The 25,239-nt window shown below is 43.3% G+C and overlaps 1 protein-coding gene across 2 annotated transcripts in view; it reads right to left on the bottom strand.

Moving 5' to 3' along the window:
• Positions 1 to 25,239, bottom strand: part of LOC111331256 (putative E3 ubiquitin-protein ligase HECTD4) — a 40,996-nt gene that overhangs the window by 7,754 nt on the left and 8,003 nt on the right. For both annotated transcript variants that reach the window (XM_088743935.1, XM_088743936.1), the window contains exons 10-40: positions 25,131 to 25,223; positions 24,860 to 24,937; positions 23,884 to 24,105; positions 23,019 to 23,252; positions 22,471 to 22,695; positions 21,913 to 22,073; positions 20,205 to 20,371; positions 19,537 to 19,868; positions 18,952 to 19,040; positions 18,076 to 18,290; positions 17,745 to 18,001; positions 17,163 to 17,332; positions 16,533 to 16,843; positions 15,973 to 16,132; positions 15,010 to 15,441; positions 14,572 to 14,850; positions 13,825 to 14,188; positions 12,968 to 13,123; positions 12,608 to 12,774; positions 11,802 to 12,174; positions 11,236 to 11,387; positions 10,568 to 10,793; positions 9,645 to 9,888; positions 8,513 to 8,767; positions 8,121 to 8,377; positions 5,366 to 5,627; positions 4,577 to 4,967; positions 3,562 to 4,366; positions 1,889 to 3,333; positions 1,119 to 1,309; positions 434 to 700 (exon numbers count right to left, since the gene is read on the bottom strand). In XM_088743935.1, the coding sequence (XP_088600061.1) occupies positions 434 to 700; positions 1,119 to 1,309; positions 1,889 to 3,333; positions 3,562 to 4,366; positions 4,577 to 4,967; positions 5,366 to 5,627; positions 8,121 to 8,377; positions 8,513 to 8,767; positions 9,645 to 9,888; positions 10,568 to 10,793; positions 11,236 to 11,387; positions 11,802 to 12,174; positions 12,608 to 12,774; positions 12,968 to 13,123; positions 13,825 to 14,188; positions 14,572 to 14,850; positions 15,010 to 15,441; positions 15,973 to 16,132; positions 16,533 to 16,843; positions 17,163 to 17,332; positions 17,745 to 18,001; positions 18,076 to 18,290; positions 18,952 to 19,040; positions 19,537 to 19,868; positions 20,205 to 20,371; positions 21,913 to 22,073; positions 22,471 to 22,695; positions 23,019 to 23,252; positions 23,884 to 24,105; positions 24,860 to 24,937; positions 25,131 to 25,223 (8,980 nt within the window). The remainder of the gene's footprint in view (positions 1 to 433; positions 701 to 1,118; positions 1,310 to 1,888; positions 3,334 to 3,561; positions 4,367 to 4,576; positions 4,968 to 5,365; positions 5,628 to 8,120; positions 8,378 to 8,512; positions 8,768 to 9,644; positions 9,889 to 10,567; positions 10,794 to 11,235; positions 11,388 to 11,801; positions 12,175 to 12,607; positions 12,775 to 12,967; positions 13,124 to 13,824; positions 14,189 to 14,571; positions 14,851 to 15,009; positions 15,442 to 15,972; positions 16,133 to 16,532; positions 16,844 to 17,162; positions 17,333 to 17,744; positions 18,002 to 18,075; positions 18,291 to 18,951; positions 19,041 to 19,536; positions 19,869 to 20,204; positions 20,372 to 21,912; positions 22,074 to 22,470; positions 22,696 to 23,018; positions 23,253 to 23,883; positions 24,106 to 24,859; positions 24,938 to 25,130; positions 25,224 to 25,239) is intronic.

The following is a 25,239-nucleotide window of genomic DNA, read 5'->3' as shown; positions in this document are numbered from 1 at the left end:
CGAGTTGCATCATGAGTCATTCTTGAGAATTCTTGAGCAACTGTTTGACTGATTTCAACGCTCAGTGCCATCCGGGACACTGCAGAATCACAGGGGGAGGGGGAGGGGAAAGAAGTGGGGGGACAAGTTTTCTTTGCCAGGCAATAGATGACCCTACATCTACTCCTCTGAGGTTTAAACCTCTTTTTCAGGTTTTGCGCCTACAAAACTTGCATACTTCGCCAAAAACCGGTGTTGCATGGAACGCGCCAGTACTAAGTGTTTAAAGTGGCGATTAAACTAAAAGCTGGGATGTACACCTGGCAAGTTAACTTTTCAAGGAGACAGTGTTCCCACGCGCAATGTTAGGAAAGAAATCTAGTCAGGATAGAAATTGCTTGATAGTTCTAGTGCAGCTCTAGTTACGACCTCATGCCATGGCAATGAAACAAACCTTCCAAGGACTGCAGTGGATCTATGGAGACTTCAGGCGGCGGATCATCAGCTTCGCGATGGGCAGTGTGGTTGAGCACGTGATTCAACAGCGCCACCTTAGTGTAATAGAAAAGGAGGCCGCGAGCATCTCTCAGAAGGGCAGCGGTGCTCAGGTTGTAAGAGTCAGCGGCTCTAAAGTCGGTCACAGGCAACAATAGGCGTTCTACGTCTGCGTTTAATGACTTGAGGAACGCAAAACGACTTCTCAGGCTTCTTAGGGACACACCTGGGACACAATGAAACAATTCTTTAACTACTAATAGTTGATTCGTACTTCTGCCTTCTAGCTACTACACTTTCCTATGGAAATAGGTAGACAGAATTCAGTGCTATGTCGCTTTCTTATGGAAATAGGTGGACGAAATTCGGTGCTATGTCGCTTTCCTATGGAAATAGGTGGACAGAATTCGGTGCTATGTCGCTTTCCTATGGAAAAAGGTGGACAGAATTCGGTGCTATGTCAAGATTACACCCTCTGGCTGACAATTTTGTGTCTTCTTTTCATCATATTGTAGTAGAAGTGCCTAGGGTGCTTCTGGAGAACACTATTAACCTAGCTGCATTTTTTGGCGAGTTCACCAACTTTTGGAAAGGATAATCATGTTTTTTTCTCGAGAAGAGGATTGCATAGAGATAAAACTCACCTTGTAGTTGATGGAAATCTTCTCCTGTCAGGTCCACCTCAGAGAGAAGGAGTTCATCTGGCATCAGACGGGACGGAGTGGTGGACCAGGCCCGACACAAGGTATCCACGTATAGAACAAGGGCGTGGTCACGTGCTACAGGCCAGTTAGCATGATCTGATTCCATCTCTGACGGAAGGAAGTGTGTGCACCTATCAATAAACATGGTGCAAGCAGTTAGATCATGCGATAACACCTAAGAATAAATCAAATCCACGAAACTGCTATCTATCACTGTAAATTAAGCAATGGACCACAGCACAAGCCTTCCAAGCTGCTGCAGAAATGATAGGTTTCTTTAATGTTTTGTGGGAAAAAAAAAATCCAAAAACGACCTGAAACATCTTACAACTGGAACACGTAAAGGTAGAAAATGTCCTGAATCCGGCGGCAGATTCGGCCCTTGCTATGTTTACTTCAAATAGGTTCGTTGCAATATCATTTGTGCTGTTTTAGCAAGTGACTTTAAGTGCCCATTAACTCTAGAGACAATTGGATTTTAATAATGGCACAGTAACATCATTTCAAACTTGAGAAATTGTGGTCGTAAGTTCAAGGTCAAGATTTAGTCGTTCACTTCTAATTTCATTCTTTACAACCTATACGTAATTAAATAATCAATTTTCCTCACGACATTAACAATTCAGTAAGCCAACAGTGTAAGGAGAATTCCAAACTAATGAGCTAGGGGCGTTCCACTGATGTCATAAAAGCGAGAAATGAGACTTTACCGTTTGAATTGTAGATCATAACCACAAGCTATAAGCCCTCTCCATATCGATCGAACACCTTGACTACTACGAGACAACGCCCAGTTAAGAAACCCATCAAGTCCAAGCACTCTTTCATCGGTTCCTTCAACAAGGTTTCCGTGATTCCTTAAGATCTGGGTAACAAGTTGTATGGTTGATTCTTTGGCGTGACGCACGGCGTTGAAAAATGATAGCAGCAAGTTCCCGGGTGTAACCCTACAAATTTGATCGTTAGCCAGCAATACTTCCGTTATGGAAGTAAGGTTGATCTGGTTAGACTTCGTTTCGCCCTGTACACTATTGCTACTGAACAAATCTATATCTTGGCGAGGAATTTCCTGTGACCTTGATTCCATCTCTGCTCGAACTTGAGATTCAGTATCTTCTGCCTTGTTTGTGCTGCCCATACTAGCGGTGTCAGCTCTCCGTAGATCTACAGCAGCAGTTTGGAGGGCTGTGTCAGTTACACTGTCCACACTAATGGATCTAGCCTCTGTGGCATGTGAGGAATCCTCATTAGAAACGCGGGCACAACTCGAGAAAATTTCAGCCAGAGCTGTCTTGGCCAATTCAGACAGCAATTTGGCTGTATCATCAGTAAACAATCTAGCGTTTAAAAACTCGTCAAAAACTGCAAACGCGGTGAGCTCGTTAGTCCCTTCCATAAGAAGTTCAGAGTTGACCTTGGCAACACCAACGCTGGAGTCTGTCGAAGACGGATCCTTTAACGTCTTACTAGACATCAAGGTTTGACACACTAGGTCAAGCTGACTTGAACTCTTCAACTCTACGACAGCATAACCCAGTATCTTGTCGGACTTTTCTCTCTGGGCACTGGGTAAGAGTTCCGTCATTGACTTTACCCTGGAATCCACTCTTTCGCCATCCTTCTCACTGCCTGGCTCCTCTGTTTTACCCCGCGACTCGACCTCTGGGATGTACACCACACTTTCGTGAATACCTCCGCTCGCTCTGCAAGCTTTCTTAATAGCCTCCACAGCTTCTTTCTTACTCAAGGTGGTGGCAATGTTAGTGATGACAAGAAGGCGTTGCAGTGCTGTACTTTTGGCAGCAATGACCGCAGCCAAACTATCAGAGAGTTGGGACAATCCCCTTGAATCTTTATGAATGAGATTTCTCAATAGCAGTGTGGTGCTGACGACCTTATCAAACCAAGGCATGCTCTCTGTGGGAGACGTGACGCCGTGTCCGAAGCCTCTTTTTCGCCGACGCACGCTGCCACGCCTTTCGCTCGCCTTAACCTTTGGGGAAGGAGGACCGGACGATGCCGCAGTCTCCGTGGCCGCAGTCTCCGTGGCCGAAGGAGGAATAGCAGCTTCCGCTTCAAAGTTAAACATGTTGTCGACACTTGTTGGTGGAGCAGACCTCACTACATTGTCAGTCTTATCCGAAGAGACCGCATCCTAAACAAAACGGAACCAAGGTTAAGGTCTGTGTTACCTCTATTTTTCTTGTGGCTTATAAGTTTGCTTACATCATAATTTGCTTCGAGACAAAAAGAAAATAGGAAATAAAGCATTAAAAAAAAAAAAAAAAAAAAAAAAACCGGCAAACTACGTATGTTTTACACCCAGGGGACGGGATGAATATCGTTATTGCGCGCTTTTAACCCGATCAGTCGCTGTACTCACCTGTAACGCCTCGCGAACCTCCTTTATGGACAAACCTCTGCCTGATTTTCTTTGGCTTGATGATACTTCATTGGTTGCTGAAACCAACCCAAGAAGAGCCTGCAGGTAAGACGAGAACTCACTGTGTTCGAAGTTACAATTCAGAATGAAATCCAGCGCTGCAGTGTTCGTAGCCGAAAGTTCTTTTTCTAACAATTTCTGCAGCTCAACTCGTAGAGGACTCAATCGCGACATGGCGTGGTCCAATGCGCTTAAGTGATCGGCATTATGAGGTTGGTTTTCCTGTGACTCCACAAAGTGACATACTCTGATGAGTTGTCCCAGTAAGTGATAGATAATCTCCTTGACAACCGCAGGCAAATCCGACTTCATCAGAAAAGAACTGAGAATCTCAATCAAGTTGTGCACAACGGTCTTCTGATTCAAACTTCTCCGGCTACTTGTATCTTCGACGCCACTCGTGTTGGTGTTCTTCGAATTTCGAAAACCCTCCACGGAATTTTCCTCGTAAAATGAAATAAAGACTTCAATGAAGACAAGTGACAAAAAGAACTCCGCAGGAAAAGCGTTTAAATGGAGCACGAGTCCTTCGGTAGCGGAGCTTGAGCAGCGAACATCAAGACGATTGCATGGAAGAATAACATCTGGATAAAGATGCGCTCCCGCTGGTGCTGAACAGTTTGGTTCGGCTGTGTTAGGATATTCAACAACCTTGTACCGAGCTACTTGGCCATCTTTGTTGACTTTCTGGTTTCCATGATAACATGAAATGGACACACACGGTGATTTAGGGTTTGACAAGCCCCTGAAAGAAATCAATCAATCGAGCAATAAATTATTACAGAAAGCTACAGGAAATAGCGTTGCATCATCTTTTTCTGTGAGGAGCTATTAGGTGCAAAATCTGTCAGTGTGTAAGAGGACGATTAGGATGTGCGCCCCTTCTTTTCTTGCCTCGACCGTTTGTGTTTCAATTTTTTCGCGTCACACTATTAAGCCATAGGCACATACGTACCCTGCATTTAAACATCCGGGATCTTCTCGACACGAAACCACTGTCACCGCCGCGCCAGGAAAGTACACCACTTCGTCCTCTTTTCCCGCCATGACTGACATTTCACGGTGGTGGACTCCTAAGGAAGGACACTTCAGCACTTCACACATAGTATTCACCATCCTTAGGACCTCTTCTTCGTCCTGATCGACTGCCAAACACAGTAGCTTACGAACCTCAGAAATCAGCATCGCAGGTTCACTGAAGAATACAGTGCTTGGTTGCAAAGTGTTGGCTGTGAGGCAGTGACGGGGGTCTGAGGCTGAGTGAGGTGACGTCATAATGATGGTGCCATTGGACTGAGGCACAGCCAATAATTGGACAGCGAGGGCTTGGAGGAGTGATAAAATATCTAGGAATTTAAAACATGGAGGTCAATACTCTTCATACCTAGACGGATATGCCGAGATCGGCTAGAAACAAGCTCCCTTAAGCAGGTAAAGGTAGTCGAATATTTTTTATATTGTTAAACTTAATATCAAAATACACGTGTATTGGCATATTAACAGCTCAGGCAAAAAAAAAAATGTTAATTAAACGAAATATCTCTGTTAACTAAACAAGATATCGAGAAGAAACGTAGACCTGCTCAAGACTTCCACCAGCCATAGAACTGACTGTTTTCGTCATTAAAGCTGACCTGAAAAAACGGAACAACCGAGTACCCTTGGGGCAAACAAACGGAACAACCGAGAACCCTGGGGGCGAACCAAACGATATCCACCTTACCCCACACCCAACCTATTTTACCTGACATTTGGTTATGATTCTCCGCCAGCTTTGAAAGCAACCTGGAATGCGCCTCTCTACAGTACATCCGGGTCATACTAGCCTCATTTCGGAGCAGCTCACAATAAAGATCCGCGCGGGTGCGGTCTTCGCTGCACAAAGCCAGCGATGACGAACGTGCCAGACCAGCGGTTGGCCGCTCAAGAGCATTGATAGGATACCAGAATCTCATTAGTGTTCCTTCTTCTCTGTTGTACGTCTCTACTTCTGCTAATCCTTGAGGCTGCATCAAGAAAATGAACCTTAACGACGTTTCAAACAACTTTCGTTGTTAGTTACTCAAATTGTACCACCTTTCTCAATCTTTCTACATTCACGACGTTTTAGACATAACTGCTGATAACATTACGAAAAACGCTTGTCACATTCGAGCCTCGTAACGGATAGCTTACCAACGCGTGTGTAGTCTAGTGAGAGACCATTCAACCACGACATCGTAAGGCCCGGAGTTTTATTCCCCGAAAAGAGAAAAAATCTATAATTTCTTTTTGCTGCTAACGGAACATTGACGCAAGCAACAGACCTAATCTTGACACGATGAGAGTTTTATTTCGTCGTTGATGCTTCGTATCTCGCAACAGTCCATAAGGGCCTTTTTTTCAACCAGCATCACCGCTTTTGTGAATGCGATTTTTTACAGAACGAGAGCGGCTTGTGAAGAATTACTGCAGTAGGAGTGAGCCGTACTGTAGCTTTGGCTGCGAAAAAACTCACTCTCAGTCATTTATTGTAGCATCACATTTCTAGACAAATACGTAATATTCTCTAGACGGTTGAAAGAACCGTTCAGTGACTTCCAGGCATTTAGCTCCACTGGTTCATTCAAGATCGTGCTCGACTGCTGAACATATGGATGCAGCGTGTAAATCACCTTTTCATGATCTTACCACGAATTACCAAAACGTGTGCTTAATATGATTCAAATCTATTTACGAGCGTTTCCTTTCCTTTTTTATCTTTCTGAACCAAAGATCACATCAGTGACTTGGGGTTGATGTAGTGCGGCGAAAAATACCACACACCATATTTGGCTTTTTGTTTTGTTACTTTTCGCTTCGTTGCTTTATCACGGTTTTTGGGTGGACAACATCATTTCAGTAAGACGCAAAAATCAAGGCTGTTTTTCATCTTGTCCTTGTTCTCAACACTAAAGACGACGTAATATTTTTCCTGTAGCAGGAGAATGCAGAAATCCGAAATGGTGTTTTGAATCATTTCAAAATATTAGTTTCGTAAGATGGTTAAACACCAGAAATGAAAGAATAAACAGATAAACGGTGAAGGCGAGAGTAGAGAACGAAGAAGATTGAAATGGAGTCGAAATTCTCAACTTAAAGAGAATAAAAAAACAACGTAACTCGTTTCGACTTCCCTGGCCCTAATGGCAAGTTCGTGGATAACAAACGAAAGCCGCTTGTTTTTCAGTTTTTCACTCCTTTTGTCCTTAGTGTTTCAAACAGTGCCGCACTCCTTTCTTACAAGGAGAGGAAACCAAATAATTGACCTGACGTGTGTCACCTCGCCCAAGTTGCAAAGACATAGTACTTTTAACAACAACAAACATATGAAACATATGAGTGTACTGCGGTTATGAGACGTATATGAGCACGATCCTTCGCAGTAAAGCACTATTTGAGCAACAGTGGAAATCAGACCTGAAAAAAATTTTTTTTTTTTTTTTTTGGCCTGTACGGGACTCGAACCACTGACCTCTGCGATACTAGTGCAGCGCTCTACCAATTGAGCTAACAAGCCAACTGGGAGCAGGCCATCAAATTAATTCGATATAAACCCGTGGATGATAAATCAAACAACAACAAACATATGAAACATATGTGTGAACTGCGGTTATGAGACGTATATGAGAACGATCCTTCGCAGTAAAGCACTAAAATTTTTTTCAGGTCTGATTTTCACTATTGCTCAAATAGTGCTTTACTGCGAAGGATCGTTCTCATATACGACATAGTACTTTTGTACACACCGCCTACAGCTAGTTAGTCTTTTGTTCTCAACACCGTAGCTCAACACCCACTCTTCCTTAAAAGGAAATCAAGCAGAAAACAGTTTCTGATTTTTGAACCCATCTCGCCCTAACTCCAAACGTCATAACAACTCACTGATGTTATATAAACTGTGCATTAACCTCAAGTTCATATTCAAAATAGGGTGAATGAGTTAGTGCTATAACTTCAACAAGTATTACTTTCTAGTGATGGATGGTTTAATGGTCACACTGAAAATGAAGAGAAGAGAAGGCGGTCAAGCTTCACAAAGGAGAAACACGGAAAGGAAAATGGAACACGAGAGTCAAGCAAGTCTAATCTAGAAACCTTGTTGGAGGAAAATATGAAAAAAATTTGTCACCAAAGATATGCAAGGAGAGCCATGGCTGACATGAGCTTGGAACAAAAACAGGATTCATACGTCGATATTTTCAAACCTCTCGATTTCTATGAGCTATTGTTTGAAAAAGTACTTAAGAAAAACAAGTGAAGTAATAACGACTTCAACTTCAACCATACTTATTACGTAATCACAAAGACTAAGTCCGTAGAGACAAGTGGAAAGGCAAATTATTTTGTTTAAGTCTGTTATGTGACATACGGACTGCATACTGTTAGAATCAGCAATGCTGAAAGCGTGGTGTGTGGTAAAAATGTTAAATCTAAGCTCAATTGTGGAATAAAGCTAAACGCATGTTATAAAGACTTACCTTATCAACATTCTTCACAACCCCTGTAAGTCCGAACGTCTTTTTCATATCCGGGACTGCAAAGCCAGGTAGAGAGGCGGCCTGGTTCAGAGTAGGGCTGTTTATGAATACAGCCTGACCTGGCCTCAGTCCCCCCGCGCTCACCTTGTTGACGTCGGCCTTGACGTCATCGAGGGTGGGAAATTGAAGGGTTGTAGGGATACCGCCATTATCTTCGTACAAATCAGCTACTGTTGCTATGGCGATCTCTATCATTCCTGAAATAAGGAGCCAGAATTATTGAGTACGCGTCAAATGGTAAGTAGACTTTGAAAAATTATTATTAACAATGGCTCCCCAAAAATAATATATTCACATCAATATGACGAGATGCAATATAGGTCTACCCATACCTGCAAGCAGAGCTCCCTTAATTTGCTCAAGCCCCGACTGGCGGTCAGTGTTTGAACGAAATCGTCTTCTAATGACGGGAAACACCTTTTCCTCCCAAGCTTTCACCAACAAACGAGCGGGATCTACTGGCGGGGCTTCTCCCCACCGGCTGTTCCCCTCCTCACTAGCGCGGAGAGGTGTTACCGGTCCCACATCCGTCATTCTGTGGTAACTACTTGTCAGTTTGTATTGAAGGCAGGACAGTGGGTCATATTCTGCAATTGTCAAGAGGCACAGTTTGAATCAATCTCTGAAGTGGCCCTGAAATACGTATATCTTGTTAACCAAGCGCGAGGGCCGTACTGGGAGAATATCGGTCAGACGTCTTGACAGTACAGACCGAGCGCAGCAAGGTCCGTACAAAAAAAACCGAGGGCCGATATTCTTCCAGTACGGTCCCGAGCAAGCTTGGTTAATAAGAGATTTATTATACGACTGAAGTTCAAAGGGACACAAGAGGGGTATCATTCGGGACCATTAGGGACAGTGCCCGGTCCAATACTGAGAGAATATTGACCGGCAATAGAGTATTTTGACTAGTTGATTTTAGTTATTGGCCCTCTGACTGCCCGAGTCGTGTAATAATATATATTTAGGAAGTTAAGGTATTCGTTGAAAACTTGATAACAGGATTCGATAGAGGTATTAGAACTGGGACTTCATGCAAATACGTTTGTTTTGGTGTTACACTTCTTAATAAGCATGAGAAGAATGAGCCGTTTCGTAACCATAACTTATCTTGATCGTCTTTCTTTGATTTAAGTTTTAATCATCCCCGCCACCCCATTTGATATCGTAAATGCCATCTTTATCACGTCCTCGTGTTTGTTCTGGTCGCTTTCGAATATTTTGATGTCGCCGTCGTCATCGTCGTCATCGTCATAGACTACATCAACACAATGCTGTTAATTATGGCTAAAACTGAGCCAGTTGAAGAGATAAACATTTCACTACTGACAGTAAAGCATTGGTTAAGAATGCAACTACACACAGGCTATGTAAGAGCTTCGAAGGGAACTGTACACGCTTGTCCTATATACTCGGGCACTGCATAAAAAACAGAGATGCGAACTCCACGAACCATTAACTAACCTTTAGCTGAGTCATTCGGGATATTTAGAGGTGCAGGTTTAGGCGGAGAGGGTTTACAAACTTTAGGAGGCTCTTTTCCTTTCATATCCTCATCCTGATCAGGTTCGAGAGCAAATGGAAGCTCAGTGAATCCCTGTCTGACATCCACTAGCGAGTCACTCCACAAGTCGGCCGCCAAACGGTGTTTGGAACCCTCTGCGTAGAAGAACGACCGAGCACCAAAGTTCACGCGAACACGCACGTTCTGGGGGAATAGAGAGTAAAGTAAGGCATTTGCATAACCCAGGGTTGAAAACAATCAGTAAAGTAGTCGATCTGATTAAAATTGCATCAAGAACCTGGCAATGAGAGTCTAACAGAACGGCTTTGTAATTATTTCCCGAATTTACTCCAAATGATTTCTGATTATCCGGCTCAGCTGGGAGCGTGCCTCGACGATTGTCCTTAGACCTCGAAGGATATTCTCTTCAGGGATCATAAGGTTACGTATGAAATTCATATCTAAATCCAAGTTTCATTTTCTGCAAACTGTATACAAATAGACCATTTTCGAGACGCCCAAAGCCTGCCTCTTTCAAATAGAGTATGTGCGAAACCTACAATATATATATATATATATATAAATACTAATTCACCACTCCAGCGCATTAAAACTTATTTGCACAAGAACGGGTTTGCTCTTATCCTTCCAGAAAATATTTTAGAACTAGGAAAGATACCCTTTGGGCCCAGTCGGAGCATATATGAACGAATCGTACAGAAGCTTTCCTATGGTTCTAAGAAAGAGAATTTGTTTAATAATGGGGAACTTCTTACATTGGTGATTATTTGCTTCACTCTGGTGACCTTTCCACTTGATTTGAGGGTGATACTTTGAGGAAGAAATTAGAAGCAAGTGATTTTAGTGGTTTAAGATGTGTTACCTTCTTCTGAATGTGAAGTACAGGCCACAGACCACTCTGCACCCCGTCTAGGCTTTCAGCTAACCGTTCGCCATTGCAGGTGAAATACACCGTTCCTTTATCGGCCTGATCTTCAGCTCTCTTATATCCGCACCCTATAACGTCTTTTTCTTTCATCACAATATTCAACGAGACAGTTTTCCATTGTAGAAGCCCACCTGTTCTGTAGAGCACTGCACGGCCATTGCTGTTAACATTCAGTTTTCACAAGTATGATAGGTCAAAGGAAAAACATTTAAAAAATGTAAAAGAAGCGAAACCCACGTGTAGCTGAACAAAGGCGTCGTTAAGAGGGGAGGGGGTCATAAGGTGCCTGTGTCCCCTGTTAAATCAAATATATCAAGGTTCCTTCGTTGTCTGTCCTTAGGAGGAACCTTTGTTTAAGTAAAAGAAGAAGCGAAACCCACTTGTAGCTGAACAAAGGCGTCGCTAAGAGGGGAGGGGGTTATAAGGTGCCTGCGCCCCCCTGTTAAGTCAAACATATCAAGGTTCCTTCGTTGTCTGTTCTTAGGAGGAACCTTTGTTTACTATGAAGAGTTATGTACTCTTGTTTCTTTCGAACTGCGTCGAAAGGTTGCTTTAGGTAACAGCACCCCACGAGACGTAAAAGTAATTAAAATGGAGCAAACCTGTGTAGGAGGCATGAGCCCACAGGGTTTACCCAGCCACTGGCAAGCACATCTGTCCTGGGGGCAAATCCCACAGAAATACAAGGTCCCGGTTCTTGATCTTCCTTGTCTCCCAGGGAGCAAAGTTCGACTTCCCAGTAAAAGGATGGTGCCTTTAAAAAAAAGCTGAAGTTAGCCGGGCGGTTCAACAGAACTGCTGACGAAAAACGAGGAAATATTCCACTTCAATTGAACGGCGATTTTCCATTCTGCTCTCTATAGTGTACATAACTTCAAAAGTACTTTATGTACTTAGCTAGGTTAACAATTGTACTTCACACGTAGAACTTCATCGTTTGAAATTCGTTCACACGAGAGGCTCGTGATAATAAACATATGCGCGGTGTAACGGAACGGAAGATGATGGCTTCGGCGTAGAGGTTAATGAATGATTACCATGACGCAACACCATAACCACACTAACCACAAAACAAAGGCAAAATACGACCAAGGGACAGTGAGGACTCAAAGTAAATGCAAGCACATTGGATAATACAGACATGCACGCAATTTATAATCTAACAGACCTTTTGAGGTAATGGAGAACTTGCATACACAAACGTCCCCCTTGGAAGTCCGAAACCTGCCGTAGGGTCGGCCATGAAGTGGACACAGGTGTGCCCCTCGGTAAAAACGCATCCCCGCACGGGAGGGAAGACCCGACTTCCGTCGAGCACTATCTGTTTTTCGCTCCTAGTTACTTTCTTGGGTGGCTCGGAAGGTTTGACGAAGTCTTTGAAGAGTTTTCGCAGCTGCTGGCAGTGCTTCTGTATTACAGGGAGTCTTAAGCCTGGATCGCACTCCCCTGATAATCTAGAGATGAGTTCGAGTGACGGGTTTTTTAAAATGGCCGTGATAAAGGATGAGTCATGTATCTGGCAAGATAACACCATACTTGCTCTGTAAATTACAAGATCAAATAGAAGTAGTTAATACGTAGCACTGAAAAGAAGTCTCTGCCTAAGTAGCGTCACTCAATAATTGGTCTTTATATCACATAGAAGCAATTTAAGCAAGAAATTCGTTTCACACACACGAGTAACGAGTTCACGATTTAAAAGAACTCTAATTGGTGCAGTATGGTAGAAAAACAATTAAAAGTTGACGCATGCGGAACCCCTTGGTGGAAAAGCAAATATTAAATTACATGTTTGGCAGATGCGATACATCATGGTTATCAATAACGGATGGCCATATTAATACACGGAATGTAGTTACATACAGCCAACGAATAGAGGACTACTCTATGTACAATTTCTTGTATCCTAGTTGACTGGGCCCAGCACAACTACAAACACCTTAAACACGAAATGAAGAAAACTTCTTCACTTACCTTGTTTTCATTTCCGCCAGTATTCTTGCTGCAGGTGAGGTGAGGACAACTTTCTCACTCTGATCCGATTCCAAAAGCTTATCAAGAATCACTTCTTTCGAATTTAAAATAGTAAGTAAAGCAGCAACAGTTTGTTCTTCCATAGACAATTCGCTAAGAAACACAACCTAGTGATGGAAAGGAACTTTTTTACTAAAAGCTTGAAAGCGCGCGGATCAAGAAGACCGTTAAACTATTGATAACTTTGGAAAAAAGCTGCGCAGTAAAAAGTAGGAAACTCTATCAAATCGCTTTGAATTAAGGCCTTGTGAAGCAAGAAAGTTTAAATGCTAGGAAAGTCTTCAAACAAAGGAGCTATACCTGAGCGTTCGCAACTTTAAGCCTTGCCAGTGGTATCTCCTGTACCCTATCGCTGTAGGTTTCCCCTCCCTTGTCCAGAAGTACCGTAGCCACACCCTGCCTTTCGGACACACTGACAACTTCACCTGGTGTACGCACCATATCTTCTCCAGTTATCTGTAAGAGACTAACAGCCGGTAAATCGCATGCTCAAGGCATTGACAAGAAATCAAACTACAATAGATTCATTAGTATTCAAACTTGATTGGGCTAACAAGGAGAGTAATGACACTTCATTGGTATCCATTTAAACTCCTGGGTGGAGAGAGTCATTGTGGAAATGAACAAGAACGTGACACAAAGTCCCAGGCCTAAGCTCAGACCTTACGGACCTTTAGAGTCCAGGCCCGGTTTTTCAAAGGATGGATAGCACTATCTGCTGGATAAATCTCTAACCGGTGGATAGCGCAGTACATTTTGGTAACACTTATCCGCTGGTTAGCGATTTAGCCGTTGGATAGCGTTATTCGCTCTTTGAACAACCGGACTCAGCGCGCTAACTTTTACGCCATCACGACTCCAACTCTTTAGCATTAGCGGGGGACAATTTTAAAACGCTTCTGCAAACAGCTTGGAAGCACATCACAGCATTATCCGCCTACTCAGTTTTGTGTTATCTTTTATTGACGTCTCAGTTAAATGAGATAATCTCGTAACATCATAACCCCTTCATCTTCAAATCCAAGAGTGAGGTGGAGCGATACTCTATCCAGTACACTGGTGCTATCCTAATAAAACGCTAAATTCTCATGTCTACCTTTGATCGAAATATATAAAAGCTAGAAGGGAGAGTTACGGCTCCAATCTGAATTCTTTACCTGAACTGTGCACCCTGAGTGGACACTTTGGCCAAAACCACCCAGAGCACAGAGAGACGCCATAATATTCCTAGCTTTGAAAAACCACTCTTGTTCATGACCAGTCTTCCCATCAACTTCAGGCTCCAGTTCTTGGGAGGCCGCTTGGACGCCATCTGATAAGATCCTTCCTTCCGCTTCCAGAGTCCTAACCAAGCCGGGCACATAATTAAGCGCCTCACACAACACATCCCGCACGGAAGAAGCCCATATCTTAGCGGTCTCAGAAGTGGAATGCGTTAGTAAGCTGTGCAACAGAGAGATTACCTCAGAAGCCATGCTGTGAGCTACTTGACCACTCATGAATGGACGGCTGGTTTCGGTCCTGTAAAAAAACAAACATTTTAACAAATAAAGCCATTGGCAGGTAATAAAAGGAAGCCAATTACAAAATTTTTTTTTATTTTGCAGAACCCTGCAGGAAGTGAAAATGCGAACATGGAAATATTACAGTGTTTGGAAGGAAAATAAAAAGCAACGGATTTCGCTTTCGGCGTTGATGTGCGAGTGTTACTAATTCGACTGAGAAAGGAAATGCAACAGAACGGAGGTATCTTAACGGTTGATAAACGCTTTATCTGGCTGTAAAGTGACCTAGAAATTCTTCATATTGCATTCTGCCGCCATGCCTCCTTTAAGAATGGATAAATTGTCAATGTGTGGGTTGGCGAGTAATGACTCCTGGACTGCAAAGTAAATCAGACAAACCTTGACAGACGGCTGTTTCTGGCTTTACAGACTCTTTCCGGGTCTCCGGAACCCTCTGAAGGTTTCCTTTGCCCTCCACCTCTTTCCAACAGGGCAGCAGGACCAACACTGACCACAAGTCCTGTCTGAGCCCATTCAGCCGCCTTCTTTAAGCACGCTGACAAAGTGTCGGTGAGAAGAACGCCGCGACCGAACTCAGTCAGCTCTTGGTCGAGCTTGACCGCGCGTTCTAACTCCGAACCTTGTCCAACGATAAAGATAAAGCCCATACTGCTCGTACTGAATGGGAAATACAAATGTTGTTAGGCAGGCAATCTAGTTAGTAACTAGTTAGTAACTCTTCCAAGGCCATTGTTGAAATTGAGAATGTTTCGTTGCATCAACACATTTTCTATTAGAATCCTGGATTTCTTTTGACACTTAATTTTCAAACTGTACCTGAGAAACTTTTGAACCACTTCATGCGCCGGCTGGTCATCTCTTTTATGTACATACAAACACATGCGGTCTCCATCCTTGTCTGCGATCTCACTGTCGTCATATTCGTCCATATCTTCCTCCTGATCTTCTCCGCTTCCCGGATTCAGTGAAGGCAGTACAAAGTCACCCAGCTTAGCAAGAAGCAGTTTAGCTACTCTGAACACTGAGCTCCCTTCTAGGCTCTCTTCATGTTTCCCTCCAAAATAGAGCTTGGCAGAGGAGGGTAACTCCACTTCCTCGCAGGTCTTGGCGCTCATTAGTGGCAAGGCCGAGCAACAGAGTTTGAGCACGATTAATATTAGTTTAGGAGGCGCTTGGCGATCCAGTAGGAGCGATAGGAGGGTGGAGATGGTGCGTGGCTCACGAAGAATTCCTTCTCCAAGTTTACTCCTAATTCCCAGAAGAAAAAACACAATGAGTGATCTTAATCACTTTGTGATACTTCAGTCAGCTTAATCCGTAGGTTCTTATTCCTTGTATATTATCATCTGTTATCATTTCATGAGAACATTCATTTGATGAGAAGTTCTTTTATTAACCCCACGTGTTCCCTGGATAAAGTATTTATATCGGGATGTGTGAATCTAAGAGTTAAAATAGTTTTAAAATGTGTCTTTGGGGGGGAGTGGTTACATATTTGGTCATAAAGGTACGTTCGATGGAATTTCGCAAGGCCAATCTTTTATCTTGTTGCCTTTGATCAGCTAAGAGGGTAGAAAACAACCTGCGATTAGTTTGTTTACTTTTGACGCTCCCTCCGCGAAAGGAGAGCGCGATCGCTGGTAAAGTGGCGCGAGTTTTCGAGACCACCCATCATACGTGATAAACAAAAACCATCGCAGTACCGGAATACTAACGAGACTCAACTGACACTTGCTGTAACCTCAGGTTTTGAGTAATTAACCGAGTAATCAACTGAACCTGCTAATTCCGTGTAACAGTTCCATGACATATTGCAGAGCGTCTCTAGCAGCGGCACTGTCCTTACGGCTCTCCTCCAGTACACAGCTGAGGTAGTTTGACAACAAACTAGAAACTTGATGGGCTAAGCCAGACCATTCTATAGCACCAGGGCGGAAATCTAAACAGAGAAATGGAAACCACTGTGCAGTTTAACACAAAATTTGCAGCTGATTGGCAAGATATGGGTGGTTTAACCTTCCCTCCATCCCTTTTCATTCCATGTCAAAGTTCATTACCACTAATAGTACCCCAAGACTGTAAATTTCTTATCCGATCCTATACAAGGTATCTTCAGCAAATGTATGGTGGCATTGCCTCACGATAATTGTTTGAGCCGAAAGATGTCGCCAACATTGTTCTCCAAGTGCTAAAGCTGAAAGGGGGTGTAGGGGGTGTAGGGGGGGGGGAGGGGGAGAAGGAGAGAAAGCGTGGTACACGACGAGCCCAAATAATGGCTGCAGAGGAAACTATAGCCATCGGAGGCATATTCGCAGCATAAGTGAAGTTTAACTTCTCACCTTTACCATTCTCCCACTGAACTATCCGATCCAAAAGCACCTGAAAACCCGCCCAAGCCATAGCGGACAGATTCACTGCTATGTCAGTCTTTTTGCTTCTCATAGAACACAGTTTATCCAGTAGATACACCAAGCCGCTCCTCATTACACAGCGCTCCTCGTGCCACGAGAACGGACAGACAGAGAGCACTAATACGCTGTCACGATACACTGCAGGCTCAGAAGACGCCCCCTGGACCACGGCTTGGACCGCAGCAGAGAACATGTCGCGAACCTCTCGCACCATGCCTCCGCATTTAAGCTCTTCAGTCCTGAAACGAAAAAAAAAAAAAAAAAAAACACGGATGTATAAGGATGCACACTTCGTAGGCATGGTTTCAAGAAATATTAAGGAAAGTGTGCAGTGGATTCATGCAAGACAACTTTGACTTCATCAAGAGGGTTTGCAGAGTCAGAATGGGCAGATCTTGTTTTTTTAAACAAATGCGAAGTTAACGCCTACAGAAGGACCCCTTCAAATGATAATAAGGTTCGGTAAGGTCTTCAACTGAGGGCTGAGAAAGTGTCACGAGTCATGCTTCAAGACTCACTGAGCCCTTAGTCGGTAAATGGAAATATAACGAAGCTCACCTTGGACCTAGACCAAGAATGGAGGCCACGGCAGACATTACATAAGGCAAATGCAAACCAAGTCGGGAGCAAACTGTAACCAGTTCTATCATAAATTGGAGAGCCTGTACACGGTCTAACCCTCGTTTATTACGGACGCGAGCTGCAGCGAGAAAACTGGAACAGGTCACCTGACAAAGAGTAAGGAAAATAAGTTCCGTAAATACCAGGAAAAAAAATTGAAATCAGAATGGCCTATGAGTAGATGTGGCTTAGTCTGTCGGCAGGGATCAATGAACTATTGCCCTTCTTTACTGTGCCAAAACACTTAGTGTCCATTATTACCCGATCATAAATGCTCGCGAATGAATACGCTTACTGTTCTCACAATTTCCAACTGAATGTCTAAAGTAACTGAAGACAGCAGTAGTTTCACTTCGCTGTAAACAGTGATCAGTCTATAGAGCTTCCGCCAACGTCATGAAGTTTGCTTGTTTTAACTAAAATTCACTTTACAACACAAACAAAATGCTTTTCAACTGTTACAACAGTTTATCAACGAATGCAGTACCCTTGGTGTTCACAAGGAAATCCCCTACTTACAGCTTTATCTGGATCGCTGCCAATAAAAGTGAAAATCTCGGCCACAGTTGAAACAAAAGTTCTTGCATCAGAATGCGTCTGATTTTCAAATGAAGCCCGACTGTGCTTCTTTTGAACGTTCGTTCTCCAGCGCTGCAATCTACGTACGTCATGTATGCCTTCCTGAAGTGACGTGGATTGATCCAAGGTGGATGGCTCTGAAAATGACCGACTGAGAAGTGGCGAAGAAGGAGCAAGGTTCTCGCCCTTGGAGGTGACTAGTATAAAAAGAAAACATAAAATACCGATGAGAGTTAAGGACAAGGACGATTACAACGGATAAAAAACGCACCTTGTTTGGATTGTTGATCGTGATGCGATGCAACGCTATAGTGCGAGATACTTCTCTCTGGTAGAGGTTTCTTGCCGCTCGCCTCAATAGTCACATTGCAAAGCAGCTCTGCACACTCCATAATAGAAAACAGAAACTTCTTGGTGACTGGCATCCCGTCCAGACAACTCTTAGCTTTTTGGGGCTCTGCTTTTGCTTCTGTATCCAGCCACTCTCTGAGAAGAAGACGTTAAGAAATACAAAACAACAGTGAAGAGTTAAGCGCCCACGGTACCTTTACTGCCTGTCAACACAGTGACTCGGCCGACAAGGGAACATCATTAGGCCGCATCTCTCCAAACAAGAGATAACCGTTACAATGGCATTGATATTCTCCACACTGTCCTCTCTACATTTCCTCTGGTACTGACCGGGAGAATTTGTTTGACAATCAGTGACTTTCTATTCTCGTGACCGTTACATGTAAGGGGACTTTAAAAACCAGTCACTCTAAGGAGTTCAAGGGTTAAAAGTTATGTTATTGACGTGGGGGTGGGGGTGGGGGTTAGAATTAGCATTAGATCAACGTGATGAATTGTTCCAGGTCTAAATTAAAGTCTTCTCATGGCAAGACGCTATAAAACTTCACTTAGATCCTGGTTTGCTTTGGCACACTTCGTAGGCCTAACAGCCATCTAAGACAACTGTCAGGTGCGAGAAGCATGCTCAGGATGCTCATCTGTTTCTTGTGGGACAGAGGAGATACAAAAGTTCGTGTCACAGTGTAGGGACCTGTCACAAATCCTTTTGGTGTCTTTCTCCTTAATTTACTAATTATCTTCAAGATCTAAAACAGGAATAACAAATTGTTATCTTAGATCACATTCTTCTACTCACATCAGTTTGCCCACCGATTTTTCCTGCTCTATGGGATCAAACTCAACATTCTTAAGTGAACACAACAACTCAAGCTCCTTACTCTTGGCCTGTGAAACAAAAATAGAGAAATGCACCACACTTAAAAACAGTGAGATGGATACTAAGTACTTTATCCATTGATAGTAAGCCCTCACGCTTATCTGGAAGAGCCGCCTACTCCTATAAAAACCAAAATAAAAGAACTAACGTATATGTGCACGATCCTTCGCAGTAAAGCACTATTTAATCAATAGTGAAAATCAGACCTGAAAAAAATTCAGGCCTGTACGGGATTCGAACCACTGACCTCTGCGATACTAGTGCAGCGCTCTACCAATTGAGCTAACAAGCCAACTGGGAGCAGGCCATCAAATTAATTCAGGTCAGTGGTTCGAATCCCGTACAGGCCTGAATTTTTTTCAGGTCTGATTTTCACTATTGCTTAAATAGTGCTTTACTGCGAAGGATCGTGCACATATACGTTTCATAACCGCAGTTCATATATATGTATTTCATATGTTTGTTGTTTAAAAGAACTAAGATGCACCAAGCATGATACTGTACCTCTTGCAGGTGAAAGTCATTGAAGAAGGCAGCACTCGGCTGTAAGACTCCACTGCGCACATCTTCTATCTCGTGAGCCCATTTCTGCTCCATCTCTGCCATGGTCTGCAGTTGTCTGATCAGACCATTCAGCCGATTGTATACCTCCCGCATCACGCTACATAGGTACCTGTACTCCTCACCATCTGTCTCCGTCGCCTGAAGAAGCTCCAGACCATGAACAGTCTTAGTGAGTCCTAAATGGTTAATCACACACCGAACCACTAATTCCTCGATGGCTTCAGGCTGTGTGGCTTGCCGCAAGCTGGGGCGGAGGGTGGGGGCCAGAATACCTGAATGGAAGATTGGTAATAAATTGTTTGCTGTAAGGTGAAACTTGATCTTCGCTCTGTAACGTTCTGAGTTCTGCTTTTAGCTCATTTTGCGGTTATTTGCTTTTGACTTAAGATACTATTGAATACGTGCTCAAGACAAGACATAAAACCTCCTGGACTTTAAGCCCACATCAGAGACTCGAAAGGTTGCCTGAATAAATCGATTTTCCCAGCAAAATTGACTTACAAATGAAATCACAAATCAGACAAGGAAATATATTTTGAAAAAAGCTACCTCGATGAATGAGATCTTGGAATTGATTTTTAGCAAAATTCAAGGCTGATAACTTTTACCTGACGCAACTCGCAGCCGTTTCAAAAGCTCTGGAGATAATTTGACGCTCGGTTTCGATGAAATACTGTCAAGACTCAAAGATGAACCCTTCTCTGATTCAACAGTGATGGTGATACCGCACGTTCCTGATGCTGTTGATGCGTCGGCTGAGGTCGGCCACACACACCTGACAGGAAAAAGCATACAAGTATAACCGAAGGGGTTCCATTACGTCTAAGCCGCTGGGCACGGTGTGTATTGGGGATACCGGGAGTAACAACGTTGGTGTAAAGCGTACCTCTAGCTCTTAGTGGAACTCTGGGTTACCGCCCAGCTAGCAAAGCCCGGTCGTATCTTCAAGTTTCTGGGGTACAGGGGGTACTGTGATTACTGAGGGTGCAGGGGGTACTGTGATTACTGAGGGTACAGGGGGTACTGTGATTACTTAGGGTACAGGGGGTACTGTGATTACTGAGGGTACAAGGGGTACTGTGATTACTGAGGGTACAAGGGGTACTGTGATTACTGAGGGTACAGGGGGTACCATGATTACTGAGGGTACAGGGGGTACTGTGATTACTGAGGGTACAGGGGGTACTGTGATTACTGAGGGTACAAGGGGTACTGTGATTACTGAGGGTACAGGGGGTACTATGATTACTGAGGGTACAGGGGGTACTGTGATTACTGAGGGTACAGGGGGTACTGTGATTACTGAGGGTACAAGGGGTACTGTGATTACTGAGGGTACAGGGGGTACCATGATTACTGAGGGTACAGGGGGTACTGTGATTACTGAGGGTACAGGGGGTACTGTGTTTACTGAGGGTAACAGGGCTGGCGTCAAATCTACAACCTCCAAGCTATCAGTCTCTGGGTGTAACTTCAAGTTTCAGGGGTAAAAGGGGAGTCCCGTACCGCGGTCACCGAGGTTAACAAGGTCGGTGTCAAAGCTCCAAACCCCTGAGTATCTCCCAACTATCAAGGTTCTGGGGTAATGTGGGGATTGGGTATACCAGGGGCTCCGAAGATGCAGTTACATCCGCAGTTACATCACATTAATTGTGATGTGAGGATAGAAATACTGTGTTGATTTGTAATGTACGGCGTTGTGAGATATATTAGGGACCTTAAGCAAACCACGACGGCACGGCAACGAGAACGTGGAAAAACAATAGATCTAATTAGCAGAACAATAGCTCAGCACGTGCATTTTAAAACTTAGTACATTTCTCAGCCGTCCTTTGCGAAACGATAACGTAAAATCAGCAAAATTTGCGTCGTCTGCGAACCGAAACCGCAACGGCAAATTATTTCAATTTCCATTTACAACTCAACGCTACTTTAATACGTTATGTTGAGTCTGAGTTGTGGCGCCGTATGAGATGGTAAACACATGCAGCCATTTTCTAAATTCTAATTAAAAGTAGAAATTCATTTTTTAATTGACGTCTTCCATGGCGTTGCCGTCCTGACTGCTTAAGGTCCCTATTACTTCAACACAAGGAGGTATGGAAATCTTGAGGAAAAAAACTTTTTAAAGAGGATTTCGAGTGGGCCCTTCCAAGAAGCACAAGAAAAAGAAGTATGCTATATTTGCATATAAAGAAAAGTGGACGATAACACATCGAATCATATTCAGTCAGGCTTATACCACTTTTTAACTTTCTCCATCAAGGTAACACGCCTTTAACACGGAGTAAAGTACTTTTCAAATAGTCTTCTCACCTTTGTAATAGTTTAGAGTCGAGTAAATGCTGGCAAGCATCTTCGGCCTCCGTGTTTGCAGGGCCCTGGTACCTAACCATCAGCAGGCTGTGGGTGAGTACCGAGAGGTTTAGGTACAAGTCGTCAAAGAACGGCAGGTTAGAAGGTTTTTCCTCGTGCTCCTGAAAAGCAAAGAACGATAGGTTAGAAGAATTTTCCTCGTGCTCCTGAAAAGCAAAGAAGCACAGGTTAGGAGGTTTTTCCTCGTGCTCCTGAAAAACAAAGGACAATGATTTGGAAGACATATTCCATTAGTCAAGGAAACTCGTACCACCCTCTCCACTAATCAGATGCAAAACTAGAATCAATTACCTGTTCGTAACTCGAATAGCTCCTCGTGATTCAACCATTATGTAGCTGGTGTAACTTGAAAGCACCAGAGAGATTGGAAAAGGGGGGGGGGGGGGGGGAGATTTTCAATAGTAGCTTCCCGGGTCCTTTGCGTCAGTCCCTGAGTCTCTAAGTTCCTTCGGGGCCCTCGCTTTACTATGTCAATAGATATCAGAAAAACTGACCTACCTTGGTGCTAATAATGCAACTGAATCCCCACACAGCAATATCAGGGGTGTTACGCTCCCGTGAACTCTTCACTTGGAATGAGATGGTGACTGCGTCACCTTCCACCTTGATAGGTTCCTTGGGCCATCCCATCCGTACAACACTTCTGCTGCCTGCGCCATGCGAGTTACCACCAAACTCAGCAACTTTGCGACCATTTGTGTTGTTGCCAGCGTACACAACTACCTGGTGGAAGGACGGTTAACAATCTTTATCTTTTTTTACAAAAACGACTCTCTCGACATTCTTGAATTGAATCTAAAAGTATTGTATCATAAAACGTGGAGGAATACAAGAATATTAAACACTTTGACTCTGTAGGACTGTAAGCTAAGATGACATTTATCGTCAACTGTCTATCGGCCGAACGCGATCCGAAAGCAAAAACTTTTGAAGAGCAACATACCAACAAAAAAATTCACGAAAATTTGCTGACGTGAGGCGAAGGAACCATTGTAAGGATTTCAACAGCGTTGTCCGCGGTAACAGACCACTGTGATTTGTCCTACCTTATCATAGTCATACTGAGTGGCACATCTCGGATCAAAGTTAAGATACAGACATGAAGCGCCTGGTAACACCACTGTTTTAAAGCACTGGTAGTCATCTCTAACTGGGTGGGGACTCTCTACTTTACGGGGGCGTAACCATGGTGATAAAAAAGCACTGGATACCAGGGAAGGGTCCCAACATTCATCCTTTGCTTCATCCTTCGATTTCAACTCTGATACGAAGTAAGCAACCTGGGAAAAATACACCTCGCTTGAGAAAATTGTTATAGGACGTAACTGAATTCCCTGACAACCCATGAAAGAAATTGCTTTCTTTCATCAAAGATGGGAAGCAGATGTTTCCTAACCCCTACTTTCTGACCACACCTTTGATTCTACGAACATGTGGTAAGATGTTGTTGCTGTTGCTACGTTTTGAATAAAAATTGATGAGACCACTGACAAAGCCAAACAGATAGCATTAATTAACAAATGGTAAACACCACAGCGTACACTATTGAGTTATGGATGCACGCGGGAGGTTGCTAAGCACGAAAGAAGCGTAAGAGTCGCTCGAGGCGATAGCCGAGAGCGACTCTAGCTTCTTGAGTGCTTAGCAAACCTCCCAAGTGCATCCATAACTCAATAGTGTACGCTGTGGTGTTTACCATTTGTTTTATAACATAACATTGATACATTGTAGCTAAAGAGTTCCCTTTTATTTAACAAATCTTACGCGACCAGAAAAAACAAGCGCGCGCGGAAAAATAGTCTTTGCATTTGCTCACGTCAGCAGCGTACACCCATGGGCAAATGGGGGACGCTAAATTGACCAATCAGAGCGCGCGCTTTACTTTGCTTATGTTATAATTCATTTTCTGACCCTTGCTGCAGTCACTGTTAAGTTGGTCACACTTTGTACAAAGATCTTAGCCATGGACAGTGTGAGACATCTCTCAGAGGACACGACTGATGCCAGGACAGGGAGAGTCTGTCCCACAAGGGTGGCCTTCATCACATGCTCGAGTCCCTCAACTCTAGATTTTACATTTCCTTTGCACTCCTCTGACAGCTTGGAGAGAACTTCTAGAACAACATCAAGAATCTAAAGAAAACAAAGATCATACATATAAATATTACTGAAACAATCTCAATCTAAATGAAGAGAACCTTATACTAACAACTTAAAAATAATGGGAAATAAAGGGGGAAAATCAGTTTGGAATAAGATTTGAGCTATCACTGCAAATAATACATCTATCCGTGGGGAAAATGAACTATTCTACATCCATGTTATACAACCCTACTGGCCAAAAGTACTGGCGCAACAAATCTTGGTTTTATGGAAATAAAGTAACAAAGGGGTACCACTACTTCCTTTATATGAGATGCTAGTCCATGGCAAGTTACCACCCCCCCCCTCCCCCAACCTAATTTTGTCAGGTTTTCCTGACAATAGGGAGATTTAGCACCACGGTTACGTGGAACAGCAAACGTGAGCTGGCCCTTTCACGTTTCACCTTGGACCTTTCACCTTGTTGCTTTAGCTTCGCGTGAACTCACGTCAAAGTGGATTTGAAGGCGCCCTTGTATGACTTACAAGAAATAGTTTTTGTGCCCTTTCCCGCCAACTAACTTCTACTTTGTAAGAGAAAAAGTAAAGAAAATCTTACGTACACGGCAAACGCCAACAGATTACTTTCAAGTAGAAACAGCAGGGAAACATAAGGTCACGTGGTCACTCTTGCCATTCACGTTTTACGTACTGTAAACGCAGTATTAAATCCCTCTAATACCTTCACAGGATCTAACTCGTATAACTTGAGCTTTAATCAGACAGTGTTGGTGGACTTACTGACCTGTTGACAAGCTTCTAGAATTTTTAATGAGAGCTCCTGGCATTCAGCTACATGTAGTTTTACAGCATCATCAGAAACCTGATGAATAATTGAAACACAAAATTAACTATGAAACTATCACAACTCTTTGACTATTCAGACACTGTCAGTATCAGTAATATCATTATTCCTTGCTACAAAGACATCTGAAACATTACCAAAGAGAACATGCACCTCAACTCACACTTATGTTCGCTGATAGAAACAGAAATGTGAAACAAACATGTTTAACCTTGAGATCTGATTCCTGCTCCTCAGAGAGCACAAAAGCTCTCCAGTTTCTAATAAAGACAGCTGTGACATAGTGCAGAACAGGAGAAAGTTCCTGTATACAAAACAAA

This window comes from Stylophora pistillata, chromosome 13 (genome assembly GCF_964205215.1).
Source record: "Stylophora pistillata chromosome 13, jaStyPist1.2, whole genome shotgun sequence".
NCBI lineage: Eukaryota > Metazoa > Cnidaria > Anthozoa > Scleractinia > Pocilloporidae > Stylophora > Stylophora pistillata.
This window is presented reverse-complemented; position numbering and strand designations above follow the sequence as displayed.